Here is a 26,409-nt window from a genome sequence, read left to right as displayed (position 1 = left end):
AAGACCTTACATATATTTGAGATAGATAGACAAGGATTCTGAATTAACAGAAACAATTTCATAGTCTTTATAAATCTTAATTCATGTTTCTGGATAGAGTATCCATTGCTTATCATTCTCTGTGCTTTGCTTCTAACTACACCGTTTCCCATAGGTTCTCAAAGTGTTCTTTGAATAAAACCCATTATCATGATGATAGACATCTATTTCTGAACCAACTTTTGTACTTTTCCATCGGATGTAAAGTGTCTGAAGCAGACCATGAGTAAACTCTGTGTGACCTAGTTCAGACAATTCTGGCAGAATTTGCATAACTGCCAAACCGGTACATCTAGCTACAGCGTGTAGTGTCTTCCACGTGTCTGCATTCTTCAGAGTCGCACCTTGTACACAGGTATGTCTTTTTAGTCTTCCTTGATCACATATATTAGACTTTTATTCTATATTTCACTTTCTCTTTTCCTTTCAGTTTTGTTTTGTTTTACCGAATTCCAATTGTGGTGAAAAATGCCACGTGTGCTTGTAAAGCAATATGGTACTTACCCTATGCAGCTGCATGCAACGTGGTCTGCCGGCGCCCCCTGCATTCATTCGCGTCAAATGCCGAACAGAGAAAGTTAAAATTAGAGTCATGAGGCTTTGTTAGCATATAAAACCAAGTTTAAGAATCCCTAATTGGGGCGAGTTGGTAGTTATTAGTTGGGGCGAGTTGGGGCGAGTTGACCTTTTACCGAATAGACACTTAATGTACTTGCATTTTGCCTTCGGGCAAGTAAACTTCCAATGTCGACGTTAAAAAAAAACAACGTCTGAATGGCCAATGCTACGGATGCAGCAATATCTTGCAAAAGTAGCCGTTTGGATATCTATTTGGCAAGCCGAATTTGATAGTACATGTATAAGAAAGAAATCTCCAAGTAGATGTTGGGGTGGAAGGTCTTCTAGTTTTATAACTGGCAACATAGGACCGGGTAGCTGTCAGCGAAGTCCGGCGGTTGGAAAAGTCGCGATCTTTCATCCCAACATCTGCTTTGAGATTAACCCTCAAACCACCGTAGCTATTTTACGACGAATCTTACCGTATGGGGTCAAAACTGACCCCACCATGTTTTCTACAAATATAGCTTTATTGGTGCCTATTTTCGTGGTTTGTATATATGTATAGTTTTAGTAATCTATAAGGGACAGTTTGACATGATTAGATGTGAATAATTTTTGCTCATTATCATAATTTATGCATAAATAGGGAACATCGTCTTTTGCAACTAACGCTATTCAGACAAGCGGGCTCTTTTGAGGCCTGCGCCAACACTTGATGTCATATAGCATCTGAATGGCTTACGCTGGAACAACCGAACTTGGTCACCTTTGCTAAAATTTCGTTGGCAACAATTTGACTTTAATGAAATATCTAATCAATGTTTTCATGTTGCTATGGAAACCGATTTTTTAGAGCCATATTTGGAAAAAGTCGCTAATTTTGGATTTTACAATGTAATTATAGGGCTGTCTTTTTAAATTGCATTTATTTTCTTACATCAATACCAACCAATTTAATTCGCTATCACTTGTATGATTTAATATTCATAATTTATGCATATTTGATTACGTCATCGGTCAAAATCTAAAATGGCGGACGATGTAATTAGATTAGCTGTAACCGGCTATTTTAACCCCAAATTTCATCATTACCATGTTTATTCAAACAGAAACAATCTTAGTATAATCGTTTTGGGTCATTTTCATTGTGATATTAGGTTATATGATGAAAAAATGCATTTAAAATAATTCAAGATGTCGGAACCAAGATGGCGGATTTCGCTAGTGTAACTTGATATGAATATAATTTCTATGACGTCATTTTGACGTCGTTCCTATTGTCATCTACAAATAACGTCTTTGGATACATCATGATTTATCATACAAAATTTCTATTTAAGTTTTATCGCGTACCTTTAAATTATACGGAAATACCCAATTTGTTGGTTTTCGTCAATAAAATCACATAAATGACGTCATAATACGTCGCAACGTCATTAATCTTTACGTACCTTTAAAAAAATTGTTTTTTTTACGTTTCTACAAAATCATATTTTGACACTATGATCATAATAACCCTTATCATACATGTTTCTAGATGACAAGTATCAAACAATAGGGAATATGAGTGCAGATTTTGCTGGGGTCAGTTTTGACCCCACTGGACCATGCGTAAACTTTCTACGATAACTTAATCAACAATGAGCCAATCTCAGTAAAAACTTGTGAGAAGTTATAAGACATATATACAAACAAACTCATAGAAGGAATTTTGTTTTCGACTCGAAATGTCCAAATGGCACATGTTGATGTACGCCTGGGGTCAGTTTTGACCCCATACGGTGGTTTGAGGGTTAACGAAGAAAGTTGTTTCAGTCAAGAGTGGGCACGTAGTTACAAGGGAGTAGTCTGTATCTACTCTCCAAGCAGAGGTTCGGCTCTGGCTGTTTTTGACGTGTTTTTGTCCGGCTTGCTTTTTTGTCCCGTTTACTTTATGGAAGCCTTAAGTCCCGCCTTGGGCGACTACCGGTATAGCTAGCGACGTTGGAAGAGGACCAAAGCTAACAAGGCTACTTTATGAATTAATGAATGAAGACCTTTATTGCACATTTCTGCCACACTTGGCTGAGTACAGGTCACAACAAAACAAAAGAACAAGTACAGTTAACGGATACAAACAGGATATGACTATCTTTAGATAAATTCTACTTCTCGTTGCTTTTCGGTTATAGTAGAATCAAAAGAACAGATATGTTTTTCAATGGAAGGCTTGTCCTTAAGAATCATCTGTCTCAAACTACATATTGAAACGGGAAGACATGCCCGCACTCCTCTAGACTATCCAGATGGGGGGGGGGGGCGGCTAAAAGTGCCCGCGCCAACTTTGACATCGCATAACTGCCGAACGACATACGCTAGGACTACCAAACTTGGTGACTTTTCCTAAAATTTAGTTGGCAACAATATAATGATAATTGTATAAGTTTATCATTTTTCGTGTTGCCATGACAACGGGTTTCTGAAAGGCATTTTATGCAAAAATCACTGATTTTTTTTAAAACAATGATATTTCTTAGGTTTTCTTGCTCAACCACACTAGTTTTCCTACATGTATAGCATCATATGCAATTAGAAGTGACTGCATTCCTGTCCCTATGTCGCCAAGCCATATCTCTTCCCACACTCACCCCGGGGCAGGGCAATCCTATTTAATTCCTACTTGTGAAACGCTTGTAATTTGTTGAAGTGATTGGGTTTATTAGGCATTGATCGTTTCTTCTTGGGGCAGAGGTTAAATTTGGCTTGCCGATAAAAAGTATACGGAACAAAAAGAAAGACCGACAAAAACGCCTAAAACACATCAAAAAACAGTCAGAGTCGAGATTAGTCTATAGTACTGGAATGAGGTGAAGATCGTTCAGACTACAACTTTGAATCCAACTAGATTTACTTTATTCTCACAACCTTTTTACCATATCTAATCTTTTCTTGATCAAAATCCTGGCATCTATTTCTAAACCCACTTTCGAACGGATTTAATGTTCTCAATGATTGATAAGCCCACTTTGTGTAATCTTAATCTTATTGCATTCTAGACACTCCCCTTTTCATAGACAATTTTGGCAGTATTAATCATAAAAACCGGTTTATCCAACAAGTTTTCAGTGTATTGTCTTGGTTTGTCTGTTCTTCTCAGAAGGGAGTTGAATATCGAGCTGCAGACAGGTTTCTACAATTTCTACCACAGGTACGTCTTTTTAAGCTTTAAAATCATTGATGAAAAAAGGTTTATTTACAAGTTCATTCCCTGAAAGCTAATCATAATTATGTATTGTTTATTCGCACAGTCTATTTTGACTCCTATAAACCTGTTTGATGGCTTTGCCATGTTTTACATTTCTTAGCCATTTCTTTCCTATATTTCTTTTTTTTACCTATGAAAATTATAACATTCGTTTTATCTATAATGAGGGACAACTTTTTTTTACCTTGAATAGTAATTATCAGTGTATAAAAATGTTGTATCATCTGCAAATAATGATGTAAAGAGTTTGCCTGATACCAAGGCAAGGTCGTTCACATAAATCAAAAGAGGGCCGAGTATAGATCCCTGTGGGACTCCACATGTTACAGATTCAGGGAGGAAAGGGAATTATTACTATGAACACATTGCATTCTATCTATCTACATTGTCACATGTATGTAGGAGGCATATATACATGTGACAATGAACTGTCATATAAAACGATTAACCTAACGCAAGAGACCACTCAAGTATTAGTTATTGGCTATATCTAGGCAAGTTGGGTTTGACTTTTTTTACTTAAAAGCAGGCGAAGACGAAAAGCCTCACAAATTCTATCATCTGTTGGTCCTGCGATTGATTTTAAGAGAAAGTGACTATCTGTTCGTCCTTGGATGTGAAAAAGTTGGAAAATGGCATGGTGACTTCTCTAACCAATACGGTTCATTTTTTTCGTGGTAAAATTGAGAATCACGATGGTCAAATTCAGGCTTATAATTAGAAACTCCCACGTCCGGCCAAATTCAAACCTTGTTCTACGATGTTCGATCTGACGTAATTCGACCCGAACACGTGTTCCATTTGGGTTCACCTGTGGTCATTACATGTTTGTACTGTAAACCCACACTGTCAGGCTCTTTTTTTCTGCATCAGGAAAAAAAAAAATTTCACAAATATTAACCATTTTCTAGACAGTACATTTACTCTGACGCCTTGTTATGGGCATTTAACATGTAACGAAGCTACTTGCGTCATTGTTGATGACCTTGAAAATGACAAGGATTGTTAACACCAATGTCAATCACCCCCTCCCCTTATCCGTGCGGCATGACATGCGTTCAAACATCGTTTAAGACTAACTCCAAGAAGCATTCACCTTTAAACCTCATTGACGGCTCTAAATGACTGTAACGGGTTTCCCGAGATTTTTGTGTTGGAGATCTTTTTGAAATGCTCTCGATTTTAAATTATGGGTTATCAAGTGCAAAAAAAAGTTTTAAAAAAGAAAGTTGTTGAACTTTTTTTCAAGGTATTTGTCGGCGTTATTGTGTGTTCTTTTAAAGCGCAAACTATCCAAAAAAAAACGTACAAAACACCATATACGTTCAAAGCAAGCTTGACTGCTAATTACACATATTCTTAGAGATTAAAATGTGAATACTGAGGGGAGAAAGTGTTATTAGTCTTGCTCTCCCAGCAGATTTGCTGTTTCGGTACGAGTTTAGTTGCTAGGTGTTTTTCTCTCTCCGCTTATCACCAGCCTTTGTTGCCACCAATGTCTTTTCGAGACAGAATGAAATTCAAATAGTATACAGATGTTAATGAATGAATGAAGACCTTTATTGCACATTTCTGACACACTTGGCTAAGTACAGGTCGCAACAAAACAAAATACAAGTACAGTTAACGGATATAAAAGAATATGACTATCTTTAGATACATTCCAATTCACCTCGCTTTTCGGTTATAGTAGATATAAAAGAACAGACGTGTTTTTCAATGGAAGGTTTGTCTAGTCGCATTAGGAATATGAATTTTTGTACAGTACTTAAATGTGTGAAGTAAGGAAATAGGGTTTATACAAGCTTATACAGTTCATTTCTTTCTTTGGTATATAATCCACATTCTACTACAAAATGACATTCGTCTTCTATTCTATTCAAAGTACAATATTTACATAATCGTTGTTCTAGAGGAGTGCGGGTATGTCTTCCCGTTTCAATATGTAGTTTGTGGCAGCTGATTCTTAGTCTTGTGACTGCATTCCTGTCCCTCATATTTGCATTACTTAGATATTTTTCTTCATTATATATATTAATAACTGTCCTTTTCTCTCTGTTGGAGGAAAGCTCTTACTAGTAGGGGTAGCAACTCCAAGATGAACAACAAGTTTGCTCAGTAATGCTGTGCTTTCTTGCATTGCCCTCTTACCCTGGACATATTATCATCATGGGTATATCAAATAGTATTTTACTACAATTATGTGTGCATGCCAGCCATAACATTTTTTTTGCTTTTATGAAATAAAGGAATCGGTATGCTTCACCTCAATTGAGGATGCCTGCTTTACCTTTTGACCTTCTCTCTGTTGCATATTCATTGACCAGGCTCCGGTAAAAAATGGCGTACGTACAACAAGCCAAGTGGGACGTAGAGGAACAGTATGAGCTCATGGCTGGGGAACTCAGCGAAATTGATGACTTCATCATGGAAGGGGAAAAGCAACCGATCGAAGACGTGGTGGAATTCTTTAAGGAACGCGGCCACGAATTTTCTGTCTACACGATCGACTGGCTTAAGGACGCTGTGCTGTTCGTGAAGACAAAAGAAGAGACTGATCTAGATCAACTTAAGTTATACTCTTCATTCATGCAGGTAACTGTGTGTATGTGAACTGTAGAGTAAGTTCGTCTTGTAGTATTCAAATATTTTAATGAATTATCAAGTTGTTGTTTTTGCTGCCCTATAAATTGTAATGACCGAGCTCCAATTCAGCCAATGGGCTGCCATTGTTCGCGACATGTGAATCAATCGATAAACCTTTACTACTATATGTGTTTATGTACGTGCTAAGCTGATAGTTTATTTTTTAATTTTGATTTTATTTTTTTATAATTTATTTTTATTCAAATTGCAGCAGGCAATACATGACCACCCAGGCAGCAGTAGCTGATTTTTGGCGTCTAACACAGCACATACAATTACATATATACAAATAAGTTTCTAACGTACACAATGATTTAATAATGAAAATGCTGATAATAATAATAATAAAATGTCAAAGAGGTTTGAGAGGTCAGAGGTCAAGATTAACAATACTAAGGTAACTAGAAAGGCAACATTTGCGAGCAAATACAGCATGTTTAGCCATACTCCTCGCCATGCAAAAAATGGACTCTCCCAAAATAACAATGGACCATTCTAAAATACTTGCACTAAAAAAATGAATCACCCCAGTCCAAAATTGAGTCTTCCAGTAGCACCTCAACACAATATGGACCAGTCCACAACCATATCCACTTATTGATTAACAAATGCACTTCTGCTAACAAATGGACTTTTTCATAATCATTCCAGCTCAAAATTGAAAGAAATAATTAAATAATCCTCCCATTGCAAGAATGGGATATTCCGTGCCATTTCCATGTAAACCAGTCGAAAAATATCCGCTGAAAATTACACTCTTGCGCATAATCAACCCAGTTCAAAATTGAATTAAAAAAGACTAACCCCAGGGAAGAATGAAGTTTTCCATAGTATATATAATGATATATATGAAGATTTGACAGGAAAAGAAGGAAATGACCAAAAACAACATATTTCAGCGATAGTATGGGTGAAATATAAAAATGTGACACCCCTTTGTTTGAATGCACTTTGGGTTGAAAATAACGAAACGAAAAAATTCTTTGTTTAAAAAATCGTTTTGAAAGGCTGTATGCCAAACATTTGAATGAGGGCCTGTGTACATGACCAAGGCAGACACATACCAGATTTCACATTATTTTGGTTTAATACATAGGAACTGGAGATGTGTATCTTTGTTAAAGAAAGAGTGAACAAAGCCATGTAATCACATGTCCTAGGAATTCCCATACCATATTTGGCATGAATACTAGCACACCTGCGCCAGGAATGCAAGATAATTAGATTAACCCAATTGACCAATCAGGTGGTCGCAAGGCTCACAGGCATGCAAGGCCAGGTGCAAGGCACTTGGGGTCAATGACCTTTAGGTCATATGTAGTATTGAAAGTGACAGAAGTGGCAAATATTGTCAAGAAAGCCCAAAATAAATCGTTTTGAAGATATGTATGCCAGAAATGGGAATGTTGTCCTTTAAATATTTATGCAAGGCACATATACAGCAAATTGCAGGTCATTCGGTTGAAATACCAGGGCGCAGGAGGCCAAGATATGCATCATTGGTCATAAAAACCTCAATAAAATCACTTTCAAGGTCAATATCAAAAAGAAGAAAAAAAAGCACATTGGTTTTTGCCTACATTACCTTTGTACCAAATTTCAGGTCATTTGGTATAAAAATGACAGAGATGAATCGATTTGAAGATTTGACAGGAGGAGGAGGAGGAGGAGGAGAAGAAACCTGAGTATAAACAATATGTTTAGCCATACTAGGTATGGCTAAACATAATTAAGATTTGAAGTAGTTTGGTATGGTAAGTTGACAGGGATGGCTTAAATGGAAGGACTATTGAAACGCTTTGTAGAGGAAATATGTGCTTCGACAGCCATACAACATTTTTGTTTGCTAAGCTGATAGTTAAACCCACGCAAAGAATACGCAAATGTACGCTTTCATCTTGAAAATGTACATGCACGCGTTCTTTAATGTGGGCTTAAATGTTGGGGTTTCGTGCAGTGAAGGGGTGTGAGTATGTGTGTGTTTTTGTTTGTTTGTGAGTGTATGTGTGTGTGTTTGTGTTTGTAAAGAGGGGTGTTTTATCAAAATGTTGTATTTTCTGAAATAATACGGCCCAAATTTTCCACCCGAAATTCTGCTTATTTCATATCATTTCCATATTTGTATCGTTTTAAAAATGGCTATTACATGATCTTGTCCATTTGAAACTGACGCGAACGTATTTCAATAGGCCCAACGGGAAAACGCCGTGGAGGTTCTTATGATCCCAAGGTCCGACCTGCAAGACGTCGCTGATTCCGTTGCGCAAGAAGTCGAACATATGCAGGAGATCTTCATGTACACTACAGGTATCTACCGTTTATTATCATATACCCTGGGAGTCCAGACACGTATATCGGCTAGCCGAGCTTGGGTTTACAGCGGAGATTGGGGCAGGGTCGGTCTTCGGGGGCAGCGGGAGGGTGGGCCGGGGAAGCTTGGGATCGCGTGCGGTGCTCGGTGGCGCGCCGATTACGGTGTCTGGACTCTCAGGGTAATTATCATATTGCCAAATGACGTTGACCAATGATAAGTACCCAAAGTGCAGATGAGGCAGAATGGCGGTTCAACGGTCACCAGATTCAAATTCAAATACTTACTCGTCAGTCATAAAGCGAATTGTGATGCTAGCCGACGTCATGGTTATTACGGTGTCTCACAATCGGCTCATCGCCAAGTCTCGCCATGTTGCGTCGTGTGGCGCAATTGGTAGGGTGTTTCGCCCACAACCGAGAGATCCCGGGTTCGAAACCATCGATATGCCCCGATGTTTTGCCCTTGGGAAAGACACTTTACACGACTTTCGTGAAGTGAGTACCTATAGCTTCGGATATAGACGTCCCTCGGATATGACGTTAAATGGAGGTCCCGTGTTTGAGAAGAGCCACACCTCGAGCACGTTAAAGAACCCACCGCACTTATCGAAAAGAGTAGGGGTCCTTCCCGGTGTTAGTGGTTCAAAACCAACAGTCTTATGACCGCACATGGGTTCGCCCTTAGTAATAGCCTCCGGCTAGTTGGGCAACCCTGGCATTTACATTCTGAACCAAAAAATAGATAAAATCTCGCCATGATTTATAATTTTACTCCATTTCTCAGGTCGCTGTGGCTCCACAGTCCTTGTCAACGCAGCAGACGTCTTGCCGTCAGTCCAGGGTGTTCACCTACTTGACGTGTACAATGTCGTCGCTGATGCTGTCTTGTCCGCACACGAAGAGCTCCCTAACGAAGACGAAGACGAAGACGAGGACATCTACAGAGTGGTCCGAGACGACGACGCCGCAACCGCCTTACTTAAGAACGTCACCACGCTCTGCAACTACTACTTCCTCAAGAACGACCCGCTGGAACGTTCAACAATCATGTACTCGCTCGCGCCAGACGGGATCGTCCTCGGCAATCTGATGGCAAAGGCTCGCCCGAAAGCTAAAACAGCGTTCATGTACAGAAACGGCTTGAAGTTTTTCGAGTCGCACTTGCGGCTTTTGCTGAGTAACGACAAGCGCCACTACCTCAACTTCCAGAAGGCTCACAAGCTAGGAAGAGCAGTGTTCTGTTGGGAAAAGGAGTATGAGTCCGTCACGATATTCGGCGACGACCCCGAGCTAGATAATGACGACGAAGAGAGAGATATCAAGTACTACATCATAACACTGTGGCAAGGCACGCTGCACAGGGCCTTGAAGCTACAGGCGCAAGATCAAGAAAACTTCTTCCACGCCGTCATCAACTACGAGACACTCGTCGAAAAGAAATCCATGGCTGTTCAGGAGATGATGGAAAAGCTTGGCATCGAGGTAGACATCAGCGATGCCGACATCGAAGTTCCTCTCGCCGAGGTGTTCAGCACAGAGGCTCAAGCGGGCTCCTGTTTTTCCACTCACCCCAAACGAGAAAATGACGAGTATCAGCCCCATCCTGACGTGTGGGTTGGAGAGTGGGACCGGGACGTCTTTGAAAAGGTTTGCAAGAGCACGGGATGGGAGCCCTCCGACCCAGACTTCGTGTTCCCTGGCACCATTTGCTAGATTTACAAGTTCTGCGTCGACATCCTCTCATGGCAGTCCTTTCACTAGTGTATATCAAACAATGCCCCTGGCGTAACGGACTGCGATCCGTCCTTTTCGCTACGTTTATCTAGCCCAGGACAACCGTCAGCCAATCAAATACCCCCCCCCCGGCTAACGCTGTTATTGGATAGAAATTGCCAGCCAATCACGTCGCCCTTTGTCCGTAAGCGGCAATGTGATTGGCTGGTGATAATCAACCAGCACCAATGCAGCGGAAAGGGCGAATCGCAGGGCGGTAAGCAAGTGTACTTTCTTTATAGACACTAAGCGGCCACCATGGCATGGGATTCATTTCACTGTAAACAGTTTGACGGTCCAATCTAACATCATGATATTAGCTAATTTCTGTTGACGAATTGCATGTGTAGTAAAATAGCATGTGTAGTAAAATAGCATGTGTAGTAAAATAGCATGTGTAGTAAAATAGCATGTGTAGTAAAATAGCATGTGTAGTAAAATAGCATGTGCAGTAAAATAGCATGTGTAGTAAAATAGAAAGACAAATGGAAATACAATGAAATGATTATGATTATATATCGATCATTATATTAATGATTTCGGAGGAATTTCTGGTTCCGGGTGGTGATCTTTGTATAAAGTCCTTGGTGTAAAGTACGTACATGTTTGAATAATATCTGTAAGTGAAGTTTGTATATTGAGAATCGTGGTACTTTTAAGTACCACGACTAGCCAAAGTCAAGTTCAAACTTGACTTTGGCTAGTACATTTATACAGGACTTGGTATGTTCAGTTTTAAGCCATGGTGCATATGGATAAATACATTTACGCAGTACTGAATATTTGTCGTACGGATGTACATGTAGTATATATGGACGAAAACGATTAAAGTTGAATAAGAAGTATAACATGCATGCTGTTTCTGTTGAGTTTTTATTTGTTGCAAGAAGAATAAGATGAAGAGTACGCTAAAATAAAGAGCACCATTTGCTTGTTTAACTCTCCGTCTTTCTACGAAGTCTGGATACATATACGTGGAAGTTTTAAAGGCACCCAGAGCATTTTATGAGGCTTGAAAACTGGAAATATTCTAGTTGCTGTAATCTTTATGAAATTGACATTCAATGCCACCGTTTACCACATTTGCGTGCGGATTTCTTATCAAAAGTGCTCAAAAGTGTAAATAAACCGATACCATAGCCCCGCCCACCTCCGTCAAAACGTAGAAATGCAAAATTAAAACATAAAAATGCAAATGTTTGACGGACATTGAGTCACTCTCTCATTGGTCGAACCGCTAATTGTGATGGACAGTCAGGATTAGTCTATTAGGGCTTGGGTTTTCTATCATTTCTAACCACACAACGACATCGTATCTTTGCTCCTTTAATGTCGCTATGTAATTGTATAGTGTTATTGAAAATTACTATGTGTAGGAATGACTAAAAATGGGAGTTTTTTAATTCAAGTTTCAAGCCTCATAAAATGCTCTGGATGCCGTTAATGCAACATACCAATGACATGGTAGCAAGGTATCAGGCCCTTTTCTTACTAACATTACCGAATCATTACTATTTCCTTGGTCGCTGTACATCCCTCTCATTCTGATCTGATTTTAAAAATAAAACAATTTTGTCAGCCCTCCCTTCAGCATTGCAGCACCCTCCTAAAAGCAGGGTCCCTATCGCCCGATTCGTTGGCTCGCTCGCGAAGGGGCCCTGCTCTTTAGCCCCGGTAGACACGGTTCTGGCGCCGTCGCCACCAAAACAGCTTCAGCCAATCATAGGGTTTGCTAAACCTCATCTCTAGCAAAATCGCAAAGGACGCTGGGAAGCTAACAACCAATCAGGTTACGTCTCACATCGTTACTTTAGCTTCAGAACAAATTAACCTCCAAATTGTGCCAAATAAGGATAGCTCATTACATTACGAACTGGGTCAATTCAGAAGCGTATAATGCAAATGAGCGGTCTGGACGTAGACAGGCGGAGTTTATTGACTCTCGGCTAGGTGTTAATTACTATGCTAATCCCCACAGCACACACTGCCAGCCCTGAGCTACACCTCCCATTATGTTCAACAAATCTCCCGTTATAAGTCGAATTTAGACTATTTAAGTCTTTCCCCAACTGAGCTAGACATACCGTTATGTTTGAAACACACGTCCGCTAATTGTGGTATTCAGTCTCCCTATAAGTTGAGTTTCCTGAACAGGGCTCACCAAATCCATTCTTGAGCTAAACCTACCGTTATGATTGAAACACACGACCGCTAATTGTGGTATTCAGTCTCCCTATAAGTTGAGTTTCCTCAACAGGGCTCACTAAATCCATTCTTGAGCTAGACCTACCGTTATAATTGTGGTATTCAGTCTCCCTATAAGTTGAGTTTCCTCAACAGGGCTCACCAAATCCATTCTTGAGCTAAACCTACCGTTATGATTGAAACACACGCCCGCTTATTGTGGTATTCAGTCTCCCTATAAGTTGAGTTTCCTCAACAGGGCTCACTAAATCCATTCTTGAGCTAGACCTACCGTTATAATTGTGGTATTCAGTCTCCCTATAAGTTGAGTTTCCTCAACAGGGCTCACTAAATCCATTCTTGAGCTAAACCTACCGTTATGTTTCAAACACACGACCGCTAATTGTAGTATTCAGTCTCCCTATAAGTTGAGTTTCCTCAACAGGGCTCACTAAATCCATTCTTGAGCTAAACCTACTTTTATGTTTCAAACACACGACCGCTAATTGTGGTATTCAGTCTCCCTATAAGTTGAGTTTCCTCAACAGGGCTCACTAAATCCATTCTTGAGCTAGACCTACCGTTATAATTGTGGTATTCAGTCTCCCTATAAGTTGAGTTTCCTCAACAGGGCTCACTAAATCCATTCTTGAGCTAAACCTACCGTTATGTTTCAAACACACGTCCGCTGATTGTGGTATTCAGTCTCCCTATAAGTTGAGTTTCCTCAACAGGGCTCACTAAATCCATTCTTGAGCTAAACATACCGTTATGTTTCAAACACACGACCGCTAATTGTGGTATTCAGTCTCCCGGGCCTATAAGTTGAGTTTCCTCAACAGGGCTCACTAAATCCGTTCTTGAGCTAAACCTATAGCTACCGTTACGTTTGAAACACACGTCCGCTAATTGTAGTATTCAGTCTCCCTATAAGTTGAGTTTCCTCAACAGGGCTCACTAAATCCATTCTTGAGCTAAACCTACCGTTATGTTTCAAACACACGACCGCTAATTGTGGTATTCAGTCTCCCTATAAGTTGAGTTTCCTCAACAGGGCTCACTAAATCCATTCTTGAGCTAGACCTACCGTTATAATTGTGGTATTCAGTCTCCCTATAAGTTGAGTTTCCTCAACAGGGCTCACTAAATCCATTCTTGAGCTAAACCTACCGTTATGTTTCAAACACACGACCGCTAATTGTGGTATTCAGTCTCCCGGGCCTATAAGTTGAGTTTCCTCAACAGGGCTCACTAAATCCGTTCTTGAGCTAAACCTATAGCTACCGTTACGTTTGAAACACACGTCCGCTAATTGTAGTATTCAGTCTCCCTATAAGTTGAGTTTCCTCAACAGGGCTCACTAAATCCATTCTTGAGCTAAACCTACCGTTATAATTGTGGTATTCAGTCTCCCTATAAGTTGAGTTTCCTCAGCAGGGCTCACTAAATCCATTCTTGAGCTAAACCTACCGTTATGTTTCAAACACACGACCGCTAATTGTGGTATTCAGTCTCCCTATAAGTTGAGTTTCCTCAACAGGGCTCACTAAATCCATTCTTGAGCTAAACCTACCGTTATGTTTGAAACACACGACCGCTAATTGTGGTGTTCAGTCTCCCTTTAAGATGAGTTCAGACTATGAAAGTCTTTCCCCAACAGGGCTCACTGAGGCCGACCCTGAGCCAGTCCTAGCTAGAACTTTGGCAACACAAATACCATGGTTGACGTAAAGATAGAAAGAAACCATGACAAAGTAGAAAGCCCGACAAAAACGCCTAAAAACACGTCAAAAACCTGCCGGACCCACTCCTCTGCTGGGAGAGTAGTTGATTCCTGCCATGGGGCTAGGACGATCCGCGTGTGTGGCCAACACCGCTTCCCACGCTAAAGTAAAGTGACCACTCTGAGACAGATGGCCCGTGATATCTACGTCACAGCATCCTTGTCACAGGAAAGGACGTCACAGGAAAGGAGAGAGCTGATTGGCTTCACTATTGAAGCGAAATTCCGTCACCGAACTGTGAAGGAAGACCATTGTTTAACTCTCTAATGAACGCATGTGAATACAGGAGACCGCTTTACTAATCTTCAAGCATCCACTGTTCCCAAATCAGCCAGCTAGAGAAGCTCCAGTCAACCAGAGAACCTCCGGGATTGTAGCACACTTCGTAATGATTAATTCAAGGATACAAAGCATTGGTATTTGGTGTCTTTGGTCTAGAGTCAAGCTACCACACGGTTATTTGCTAGCGCCAAGGTGCCAATAGCACTCCGCACAGCGGGGGAGCCGCAGAAACTGCGGTTTTCCATAATACGCTTCTGAATTGGCTCAGTTCGTAATGAATTAGTCATGAGCAACTGTCAGTAACGTCGCCAGAACCGTGTCTACCGGGGCTAAAGAGCTGGGCCCCTACGCGAGTGAGCCAACGAATCGAGCGATAGGGGTCCTGCTTTAAGGAGGGCGACCAATGACATGGTAGCAAGTTAATAGGCCCTTTTCATTACTTACATTACCGAATCATTACTACTTCCCGTTGGTCACTGTACATCCCTCTCATTCTGATCTGATTTTAAAAAAAAAACAATAATTTTGTCAGCCCTTCCTTCATCATTGTAGATGAATCGTCTTCGGTAGAGAAACTTTCCAGTATGCAGGCTTTTCATTTAATGACGTCATTTGTGCTATGTTAATTACAGTGAACGTCTCCTAAACACGCCAACGTGCTGTAATTTAATCCAATTACTCGCAACGTGGTCGCCGATGGATTCAATCTCTAATTTTTTACAATCTCAGTGGAAAAAAAGCTTCTAGTACAACTAAAGCGAGCCTGAGGGACTATTTTTTCTGACGTCAGGCCATTCGTCAAAGAATTTGCAGGTTCCGGGGTAAAAACCGCCGGAAGTGACGTGTGCACCTCTAATGGACTGCCAGGGTCTGACGATTTCCGTCACCATCATCATTCCGACATCTTCGTGATTTAGGAAGTGACAGTGGATGACGCAAGTTCCGGGATACCTAAAAAAGAGGTTAAAACAGAGTCTCAGATTGCCCTTTGAACTTTCGATGACATAACACCTGGCATTTGACCTATAACATTCGAATAAACCACTGAGTGAGCGAAGCGATGGCTGTGGTTTATGAAACTACGTATACCTTATCCTTTTGTCCGGATTACATAAAAGTGAGATCCTCATACTTAAGTATTCAAAGTACAGATCAGTCAGAGTAACGGTTTAACGGTAACTGCATTCAAATTCAAACACTTACTCGTCAGCCATGAAGCGAATTGTGATGCTAGCCAATGGCGGTACAATGATGGTGTCTCTCCATTGGCCTATCGGCACGTATCCCGCCATGCTGCGGTCCCTAGTCTCGTGACCGAGGTATGTCAGGTTGACCGGTATGACCTCCGGAGCTTCTAACGGGTCAAAGTCCTCCAGTTGTTGATCACAAAGAAACCCCTGAAAGAAACACGTGTTCAGTCGTGTACTCGGATATAATTTTATGTCAGTCATGACATGAGGTTGTCGTGGCAACGATTGCTGTCAGCCGGAAGCTCCTGAATTCACCGTTAAGCGTTACCGGTCGTCCTGAATTTACCGTTAAGCGTTGTCGGCTGTCCTCAATTTACCGTTAAGCGTTGCCAGGACCCCCCATGCAGACCCTCACTAGTAAGCAACAACGTTAACGTACATGACGTAAGACCCTCTAAATCTGATATGAAAATTGGCATTGATGATTTTAATAAACCAAGGTCAAGAAGTCAAGTCACTCGCAAATTGCCAGTTGTGTAAAAAAAATCTTCGAACACCACACACCAGTCTCGGAAAGAAATTATATATCTTCTGCTAAAAGTTGCGGTGTTGTATTAAAGCGTTTGATGTTTTACAAAAGTTGCTCGTTCTATGACAGACTATCACTTTCCTCAAATAGATGAGATACCATTATTTGAATACGTAAGAAGTCTATGAGCCGTTCACGGATTAGATTGCGCATTCGCAGTGCGAGACGTAATGGGAGTGATATATCAAAGTCGAAGGCTTGAAGTTGTAGACATTTTTTTGTCTAGAAGATATCTAGATGTGTTAGATTATGTCTCAGGGGCATTCAACTTTGGCCCACAACGCATTTTTCTGACCATGCGCAGTTTAATCCTTGAAGCGGCTTATTGTACCTGTTGGTCGTAGTACGCAGGCGCGAAGCTGGCCACGGGGCCGTTGTACTGATTGTAGGCGACCACCTGGAAGTGGTTGACGTGCACGTGGTACGGGTGTCCCGAGGAAGGGTCAGCGTTCACCAAGTACCATTCCTTTGAAGAACGATAATGAATAAATTAAACAAAAGTGGGCCCTGCAGGTCAAAAAAGGCCGCTAGGGGGTCCAAACTAAATCACGACTTAATCTCACTTTGATAACAAATAGCTATTTACGGCTAAAAAAATCTTGATCAAAGCATGTCTAGAACATGAGGTATCAAAACCAGAATAACCCCAGAAATAAACGCAGGCGCTCTTAGAAGTCTGCGAAGGGGGCTAGCAGGTATACGAAAGATAGCCTTTACCAGCCTCCAGACCTGGCCGGAGAGAGTAGACATCGGCCAAATATACAGATAACATACCTGAGGGGTCGGCCGGCCGATAAATACAGTTTGCCACGTCTGGCCGATTTCTAGTCTTTCCAACTACGTCTGGAGCCTGGTAGAGGCTTTGCAAAAGAGGCTATACATACCTGCACGGTTCCCGTTCTAAACTTATACCGGAAGTAGTCACCGGTCTTCATCATTTCCCGGTTGAGATAGGGAGTCGGCCCGAACTCGACGACGTTCCGGCCCCCGATTCGAGTATCGGGGAACCCTCTCAAATCCAGGTTGAAGAAAGGCCTCTCGGGTAAGGAGGTAGGAAAAGACATCTTTACCGGCTCACCTGTAAGATAAGACCATGGCGATTCTTTACGTTTGGGACCGCATTGTATGAAGCGACACCTACCTGCGGTGTGGAATAGTACAAGCTAGTGTTGCCCTAAGGATGGTGACAGACGGTCACCGAAACTTCGTAGCGAAAGATATCTTTACCGGCTCACCTGTATTTAAGATATGGCGATTCTTTACGTTTGGGACTGCATTGTAAGCAGCGGTATGGAATAAAGCAAGCTAGTGTTGTCCTAAGGAGGGTGACAGACGGTCACCGAAACGTCGGCTGTGATGTTATGTCTTGTTATCAAAATTAGACCATTTCACACATTAGTCAAGCCTAGCTGCCTATTGGCTGTTTAAAGTCACGTGACTGTGACGTGATATACTGCCGCCATGTTGGTAGATTAAATGCATGTGTTGATTTTCCTTATTTCAAAACGCCTACGTTTTGCTCTGCATCTTCTTGGAGCATCAAAATAGAAATATTTCCCTCCTTTAAAATTATTGTGAAGTCGCCATCTTGGATTCGTCTATCTTACTGACAACGAGGCTATAGATTATGACGTCACCTAAAAGCAACTGAGAATAAATACCTGAGACTTCAATGGTCGCTATGACTCCTTCATATACTGGCGTGTTACCTATCGACATGATCTGATCCGGAGCGTTGTGGGAAATGAGCTTTAAAAAAGAAAGAAAAAGAAAAAAAATGTTAAGGACAATGCTAGCTTCATACAAATAATACATGAAGTCAAGCATGTATTCAACACTGCAATTAGAATAATGTGTTGAAAATGTACTGTAAAAGCAGTGATTGAGTTATTTCATAATTTCGTTATTCATAAATGAATAAATAAATAAATAGATAAATTTCCATCATACAGATTGTTCGACTTTATGATGAATAAAGGCCTTTATTGCACATATTGTTATAATAAAACAGTTTGCAACGACCAAAGTAGTAGGACTAAGCAAGGAGGTTGTATAGACCTCCTTGGACTAAATATGTCAATAGCATTTCCAAGTCACTCAAATTTTACATCGAAAAGCTTATAAGAAAGTTCTATCATCACACAAACGTATGATTTAGGATGCAAACGAATTCTTTCAATGCAGAGGTCAAAGATATGTCCGTGGGGCATATAAACCCTTTCACGGATCCAACTGCGCGTGCGCAGGTCAAAGGTGAAGGCTCCTGACTTGTAAACAGTTCTTGTCTCGTATGCTTTAAACACGCCCAGATCACCTAGTACGTACTGTAAACCTAAGTTTTGGCTTTGAGTTGTCAACGATTTCATGTATAGTTTAGTCTCGTGCATTTTTACCATAGGCGCATAGTTTTGTGCTGTTTTTTTGTGTGTTTCTTCTATGTTTTTAGCTTGGCATTTTTATGTGTCTGTTTGGCGTGCTTTGTGAACGTTTGTAATGAACTCTGTGAACGTTTGTAATGAATACTGTTCCCAGGACTAACCCTTTGTAATAGCATTTGGATAGTTGGGTAGCCCTGGCTGTACTTTTTACAGTCGAATAAATCAAATCAAATCATGGTATACCCCGATATATTAGGACTCCGTCGGTCGGGTTGCATAAAAATGTCTAGACGTGTTTTGTTTAGGGGCCTTCACCTCTGACCTGCGCATACGCAGTTGGATCCGTGAAAATATTTATTGTTACAGTGCCACCGGTAGTAGATCCAAATAGTCGATGGTTGGCCCTTCGACTACATGACACCGTCACAATAAGCCTTTTCACGGACCCAACTGCGTATGCGCAGGTCAAAGGTAAAGGTAACATACCTACCTGGTAAGACCCTGCCTCAGAACACCGCACCGCCACATCCGCTCGACCCGCGTCAGGTATGAAGACGTATTTCGTCTCGTAAGGTTTGTCTACGTAAACTCCGTCAAACGCCAGGACTACCATCTCACAACCTGCGTGAAGACATTGATCATGAACAATCAATGTATTTGTGATAACTGTGCCCTTATCATGATTCATCGTATCTGCACTGGTAAGCATTTATCTCGAGCATTGGAGATTTTCTGACATAGGGAGAAGAGTTGCTGTTCCAGTCATACTCATGTAGTCTTGAAGTTATCTTCGGATCCTATGTCGTGGTGAGTAAAAGAAATCAATAGACCTCAATAGACCTCATTCCAGATACTGATTTTACTCACGCGAGAGTACATTTTTAACGTGAACGTGCGACCGCGAGAGTTTGCACCAAAGCGAGGCAGCCGGTGTTCCCGTGGAAGGAGGCGGATTCGAAAACAATGTCGTCTGCTGGAGCCCAGATCACGTTCACGTCAAAAATGTACTCTCGCGTGAGTAAAATTTGTACCTGGAATGAGTTCTATTGAATTTTTTTGAAGAATAGACCGGTAAATAGCTTAAGGTATGGATGTAATGTCTTAACATTTGTTTTGGTGTATGTGTCGACAAGGATGTTATGTTGTATGATAAATCTAGTTTTTCGTGTCGACGGGCATCCTCTTATTTGTGGAGTTATGGAGACTTGCCTAGAATTACATACTTCCAACAGTTTTCACTTTGTATCAGTTGACTGCAGTGTTTTTTAAAGTGCATCTATGTACCAATCTGTCAAGAAGCCAATATCAAGTCCCTGCCATTTTATCTGCTCGAGTGAGGCAGCTTACCTTCGAGGTACATCTCCAACATGTCAGTGGGCCCGATATTCACGAGCCGGAAACGTTTGATCTCTCCCGGCTGCATGGAGATCTTTGGTACGTACTGACCTGAAGATGATGCCATTAACAGGAGTTATAATAAGCTGGTTTATGGTTCAAACTGTGCATGCGCAGCAATGTGCATTGTGGGTAACATGTCAAAGTTGAAGGCCCCGGAGACATAAACAAAACACGTTTGTACGTATATGGTCGAGACAAGAACTGTTTACAAGTTAGGGACCTTAACCTTTGACATTTGCAATCACCCAAAATGCACCTCGCTGCATATGCGTAGTTTAATCCGTGAGCCAGCTTATTAGGGATGGGGCAGAAATGTTTTTATCCCAATAGAAACATAATTTCGCACCAGAAAAATTTTAAAAAAATGATGACACACGATTTGCATTAATAAAGATTCACAAGAAGAGGCGCTGCTTACCATTGGTCAGGTACTGAGTTGCGTCATTCCTCTCCAGCCATTCCAACAAGGTGATATTCTCGTCTGTTACGATATCGTCTAGTCTAAAACGGAGAGAGAAAAAAGTACACATTTATTTCGTCAAGTTGTGACTTTCCCTTCGAAATGATATGTTTCCCTAATTTTATGTTTCTCCCCTTTGGAAGGGGGAAATATTCTATTTCGCCTGTGTTTCGAGTTTTCTTTATTTTTTTCTACTTAGACCAAACTCTGAAACCCAACATAACCGGTAATATATCGATCGAACTCTCGTTGAATCTCGCGATAGCTGCGTTTAACAGCTTTACCGCTAAACGATCATTGTTGTACAGGTGACAGGGACTTTGACGTACCGTAGCTTCACAACGAAAGCCAAAAATGTGAAAATCCCGGACCTTTAATTTCTACTGTAAAACAAAAACTCACAGAAAGACGTCGCCGATCAGATCTTGTATGACGGGAAAGCTGAAGGCGTCTTGTCCGTAGAACAACAACTTGCCGAGCAACATGGCCACTTCTCTGTCACAGTTTTTCGGGCAGGAAATGGCGGCGAGTTCGTCTGGCATGGACTCTTCCTCGTCTTCCACGATCAACAGTCCGGCAAGACCACTGGCTACCTTCAATCAATAGATCGATAAATCAGTAAGTAAAAAAAACAATACATCAATAAAGCAATACATCAATAAATCAATATATCAAGGAATCAACACATCAAAAAATCGATACAACAATAAATCATACAATCGATCAATCGATAAATCAGCCAATCGATAGATCGATCGATCGATCAACAGATAAGCCAATGCATTAAGGTGCCAGGTATAAGTTCTTCCAACATTTTTCAAAGGCAGTAACGAATTCGGCCACAAATGCCTCCGCCCCTGACGCGTCACAAAAAATGCATTTTTGGCAACACCGCAGAGGCGGAGGCATTTGTTGCAGCATTGCGATCGCTGTGCAATTATTTTCTACATTTTATTGCCTAGCCTGGAAAATTGTAATTTTTTTTCGTTTCGTTTCGTGTCAAACACTTCTCAGAATATTCAATCATGCAGAACTAATCAAAGTCTTAGAGAAAATTACAGGTTTGCGTAGTAAAACCTTAGTTGGATCCTATGGCATGTGTGGTGGCCGCCATCTTGATTTTGTGACGTCACAGGGTAGCCATACCATTTCTTTGGGAGGGGTGTTTTTTTGGGGTCGCTAGCGTTCTCTCTATTTTGACAAATCGGCACACAACTATCACACGTTCAACTCAAATAAAAAGGAAAATTGAATGCCAGTACATGTCTATAAAAAAGACCCCGTAATCGCTAAACCAACATAGCAAACATGAAGTGTATGTAGCACAAATACTTAAAACTCAAGTTCTGTTTTAGACTGGCAAAATGGGATGTTTTTATTAATCATGTCCGTCACAAGACAGCTAAAAGGTGCGCGCGACACCGCCACGACTTTTGAATGACACCAATTTTCTGTCGTATACCAATCGTATGTGACGCACGATAGCTTTACAACAGCAGATTGTGTGTAATAGTAATGATAATGGTTTATTTGGTCAGAAATTACCCGTGCAATGGCAGCCAGTGCTGAATTGCTGCAGGGTTAACAATCATATAATACAGAACATATACATATTTGCTCCACACTTGCACTTTGTAGAAGTGTCGCAAGGTTCTGGGCGGCTGCCATTCGGCGCCAGCAGGTGACCTCAATAAGACCTTCCCCAACCGAAGTCGGGTACCCATTCACACCTGGGTGGAGTGAGGAAAGTCGTGTAAAGTGCCTTTCCCCAGGGCACAACATCGGGGCATATCGGGGTTTCGAACCCGGGACCTCTCGGTTCTGGGTGAAACACTCTACCGATTGCGCCACACGATGCCACATGAGTGTGTGTGTTCTGGACTGTCGGCTCCATACCTGGAAGTACGTGGCTCCGTGGTGGTGGGCGTGGTACCAGTACGTCCCCGCCGGTTGGAGCTGGTTCAGCTCATAGTGGTGCTGGTACTCACTCTCTGGTTTCACCTTCGTCGTGTAACAACAACAGAACATTTCAAGGCCAGGGATTCAGACTCACAAACACATGTAGCTCTCCCTGTATATATACAGACAGATGCAAATATGCACACACACACACACACACACACACACACACACACACACAAATCTAGACACACACACAAACACACGCACGCACGCACCTACACATATACACGCATATGCACGTATGCACACACACACACACACACACACACACACACAAGCACACAAGCACACACACACACACACATACAAACAAACACAAAAACAGAGAGAGAGAGAGAGAGAGAGAGAGAGAGAGAGAGAGAGAGAGAGAGAGAGAGAGAGAGAGAGAGACATAAACTGATTATCGTAGGTACTAGATAACCACCTCTATCAGGACGTCGTCCTGCGGCGCCCTTGGTGAGATGTGTAGTCCATGCACGTGGAGGTTGGTGGTGTTCGGGTGGCGGAATGTGTTCGGCTCGCCCTCGGCTTGGTTGTCTCCCAGGTTATTTTTCTTGAAGACGAAGAAGAAGACGAATGCATAAACGATTTACAGTAGCAAATGACCTCATGGCGTAACGTAGCATGTCTATGTTCCCGTTACCAAAAAGTACTTTTGGAGCATCCGCACTAGAACCTATGTTCACCCGACTAGCAGAATGTTACCTCGGTCATCATCCCTGATCCATGTTTTCCATATCTTTACATATATTTACTACATATTTACATACTGACAGTGCGTGATTTTATGTATTTTCCGTGTTTCGGTAATTCTAGTGTATTTCTATCTTTAGTAGAAGCCGTGCCCACCTCCCAATAGAAGGTCGACCTGGTCCCCAGCTCTGATCCATATTCAAGTCACATGAATGTATTTTGCTATTTCCGGTGTAATAACGATAGTTGCTTTTTCCTGTGTAATAACGATAGTTAGTAGAAAGGTCTACCCGGTCCCCCGCCATGCCATTGCGTGATTTTATGTATGTTCCATGTTTCGGTAAATCCGGTTTATTTCTATTTTTAGTAGAAGCCGCGTCCACCTACCTAGAGAAGGTCTCCCCTGTCCTCCCGCCCTGCCAGTGCGTGTATTTATGTATTTTCCGTGTTTCGATAATTCCAGTGTATTTCTATATTTAGAAGAAGCCATGTCCACCTACCAGGAGAAGGTCTACCTGGTCACCCGCCCTGACCCTTAGTGATGGGGAGGGCCAACCGCCGTTATAGGTCCGTCTGGTGAAGGTCAACCACTCCACCGTGACGTCAGACACCTCCAAAGTCAAGGTCATATCAAGTTTACCGTCTACTGAAGACGTTTCTTCCGGTTTGATGAAATCATCTCCACCTATGGAAGACACCATCATTATCAAACCTCCTTGCTCCAAGGAGGAACCCCTTCATAAGGTCATTCACGAGTCTTGGTACGCATGCGCAAGGTCAAAGGCCTCTGACTTGTTTGTAAACAGTTGTCGTCTCGAACATTGTCTCGATTTACATATTAAAAACGTCAAAACGTATTTTGTTTCTGTGTCAGGGGTCTTGACATATTACCCACAATACATGTCGCTGGGCATGCGTATTAGGAATCGTAAACGGACGCACCCACTACTTTGATTAAGCCGGCTCACGGTTGCACTGGGCATGCGCGAGGTCTAAAGGTAAGGCCCGTAACTTGTAAAAAGTTTTTGTCTAGACCATGCTTGTTGCATGTTCAGACGTGTTTTGTTAATGCCTTCAACTTGAACCCGCAATCCCTCACACCACGCATGCGCAGTTCAAACAGCTAACCGGCTTATCGACGGTTTCTTTTTTGTTTGATAGTATTGCTGAAATACAATATATACCCTTTCCGATATTTTTCCGTAAACAAATGTATCAACAAAAAAAGAATCTTTCTTAGATTGTTAAGGGAAGTTAAGGTAGATGGATAAGAAAATCACAAGTGAGCAGAACTTGACAACGGACGCCAGGAATACCTCGTTTTCTACTCTTACATTTAAGCGGAGTTTTTTGTTGCAGTAACGTTATAAAAAGAACTACTATAAAACATAGTTGCAGAAATGCCTGATTGTGTGAAAGCTTTGTTTACCTTGAAAAGGGCAGGGGGAAGTGTTGCTGCACTGCGCGTGCGCAGACTGGCACGTGACCATGCATACGGCGAGGAACAGCAAGTATGACATCATCTGTTTTTCCCAGACAGGAAATACATAAAATCAGCGCATGAGAACGAGTTTACATTGAGAAGTTTGAAATTAATGCTTAAACTGGATAGGTTGTTTCGGCTTTTTTTGTGTTTCAGCTTTTTGCTAGTTTTGTATGTTTTTTGAATAACTTTGAAGACTACAATGTTCGTCTAATGTACCATATGGCCCTATAAGATAAGAAAAAAATACTGACACGCGACAAACCTTACATGTTTGCTTGAAGATATAAAGAAGAAAAAAGAAACAAATTGCAGATGTAGCTATATTTCATATGAACATAATGTTGAAATTAAATGTAAAAAGTCCCTTTCCTTGCGAATTTTCTATAAGTTACGCTTAGAAAAATTCGTGAAAAATTGAACGAAAAGAAAGAACAAATACCCTCAAAACCAAAGGATCCCAAAACGTTCATAAAATCGTGAAGCGCATTTCACAAAGTGACGCGAAACAACGTGAACTAAATTTACACCCTCGTCTACGATTTAACCTCGACAAAGTGGTATTCAGGTCAATCGTAATGTTTAACCTAAAAATTTATATGGTAAATAGCGTATGGCATTCCTCTGTCGTAAGATGCCAGCAAGATGAAACATATAGCCGTGGCATAATTCAACCCCTGACAAAACGTCAACAGTTAAAAGGTTTAAAGCTTTTAAAAGTTTATATGGTAAATAGCGTATGCATTCCTTCGTTGGGAAATGTTTTAAAAAATGTAATATTTAGCTGTGGCATAATTTGACCCATGGGAAAATGTCAACTGCCTTAAGTTTTCGACTTGACTTTATTTCGTCTGAACTGAAAATAATTTGCAAGATCGTGTTAGGTTAATATCAAACAAAGAAATATTTTCTATTTCAACAGCTAAAAAGCTCAAAGCTCCTTACAGTTTATATGGTAAATAGCGTATGCATTCCTTCGTTGTGAAATTACAGTTTGCAAGATCGTGTAAAGTTAAGATCAAATAAAGAAATACTTTCTCCTGACATTGTATTAGATAAAGGTTTCTCCAGAAACAACTTGTCTTTTAATTAAAACGTGAAAACTTTCCCAAACTCACCTTTTAGTTCTCTTCAAGTTGAGACCTGCGTCGTTGGAGCAAAGTTTTTTCCGTGCCTGTACCGTCAAACCGGTATAACTACTATGCAAGCACTTTTTGACCGCTCCAATATTTGCCGGGTTCCTATCTGTGACTGGTGTCACGTAGAGCACGTAGTAACAACAGAACATCACGTGATCGTTATCAATAATCGGACCACGGCTATTTGAACAATGTGGGTGGGTTTCAATAACAATTAGGTCACGAGATATTGCAATGAGCTTTCGTCAGCGTTAAATTTGGAACGTCCGCACAACTACAAGCGCTAGCGGT

General features: G+C 41.2%; 2 protein-coding genes across 3 annotated transcripts; one reads left to right on the top strand and one right to left on the bottom strand.

Moving 5' to 3' along the window:
- Window positions 1-281: 281 nt before the first annotated feature.
- Window positions 282-10,645, top strand: LOC136424113 (uncharacterized). 2 transcript variants are annotated; one of them, XM_066412542.1, is made up of 4 exons: window positions 282-394; window positions 6,172-6,439; window positions 8,680-8,797; window positions 9,588-10,645. In XM_066412542.1, the coding sequence occupies exons 2-4, from the start codon at window positions 6,185-6,187 to the stop codon at window positions 10,514-10,516; spliced, it is 1,302 nt and encodes a 433-aa protein (XP_066268639.1). In that variant the 5' UTR covers window positions 282-394; window positions 6,172-6,184; the 3' UTR covers window positions 10,517-10,645. The 2 variants fall into 2 exon arrangements, with proteins under 2 accessions (XP_066268639.1, XP_066268640.1); XM_066412543.1 differs by lacking the exon at window positions 282-394 and adding an exon at window positions 3,731-3,787.
- A 4,833-nt stretch (window positions 10,646-15,478) lies between these two features.
- On the bottom strand, window positions 15,479-24,219 carry LOC136424734 (multicopper oxidase mco-like). The gene is made up of 12 exons (XM_066413362.1): window positions 23,997-24,219; window positions 23,228-23,356; window positions 22,738-22,842; window positions 21,244-21,434; window positions 20,800-20,882; window positions 20,331-20,429; window positions 19,474-19,604; window positions 18,267-18,354; window positions 17,490-17,683; window positions 16,937-17,071; window positions 16,030-16,223; window positions 15,479-15,777 (listed from the first exon to the last, which is right to left on the bottom strand). The coding sequence occupies exons 1-12, from the start codon at window positions 24,198-24,200 to the stop codon at window positions 15,579-15,581; spliced, it is 1,752 nt and encodes a 583-aa protein (XP_066269459.1). The 5' UTR covers window positions 24,201-24,219; the 3' UTR covers window positions 15,479-15,578.
- Window positions 24,220-26,409: the final 2,190 nt, after the last annotated feature.

Source organism: Branchiostoma lanceolatum, chromosome 18 (genome assembly GCF_035083965.1).
Source record: "Branchiostoma lanceolatum isolate klBraLanc5 chromosome 18, klBraLanc5.hap2, whole genome shotgun sequence".
NCBI classification, from domain to species: domain Eukaryota; kingdom Metazoa; phylum Chordata; class Leptocardii; order Amphioxiformes; family Branchiostomatidae; genus Branchiostoma; species Branchiostoma lanceolatum.
The sequence above is the reverse complement of the archived record's forward strand: the minus strand, read 5'-3'. Positions and strand labels throughout refer to the sequence as shown.

What these genes read in the sequence shown, in the direction of transcription:
- LOC136424113 (XM_066412542.1), top strand. Translation starts at nt 6,185, where the DNA reads ATGGCGTACGTACAACAAGCCAAGTGGGACGTAGAGGAACAGTATGAG. An exon ending in TATACTCTTCATTCATGCAG is followed by an intron (nt 6,440 to 8,679) that starts GTAACTGTGTGT and finishes GTATTTCAATAG; the next exon opens with GCCCAACGGGAAAACGCCGT. An exon ending in GATCTTCATGTACACTACAG is followed by an intron (nt 8,798 to 9,587) that starts GTATCTACCGTT and finishes TCCATTTCTCAG; the next exon opens with GTCGCTGTGGCTCCACAGTC.
- LOC136424734 (XM_066413362.1), bottom strand. Translation starts at nt 24,200, where the DNA reads ATGATGGTGTCTTCCATAGGTGGAGATGATTTCATCAAACCGGAAGAA. An exon ending in ACCAGGTAGACCTTCTCCTG is followed by an intron (nt 23,357 to 23,996) that starts GTAGGTGGACAT and finishes TTCGTCTTCAAG; the next exon opens with AAAAATAACCTGGGAGACAA. An exon ending in CTGATCGGCGACGTCTTTCT is followed by an intron (nt 20,883 to 21,243) that starts GTGAGTTTTTGT and finishes TCTCCGTTTTAG; the next exon opens with ACTAGACGATATCGTAACAG.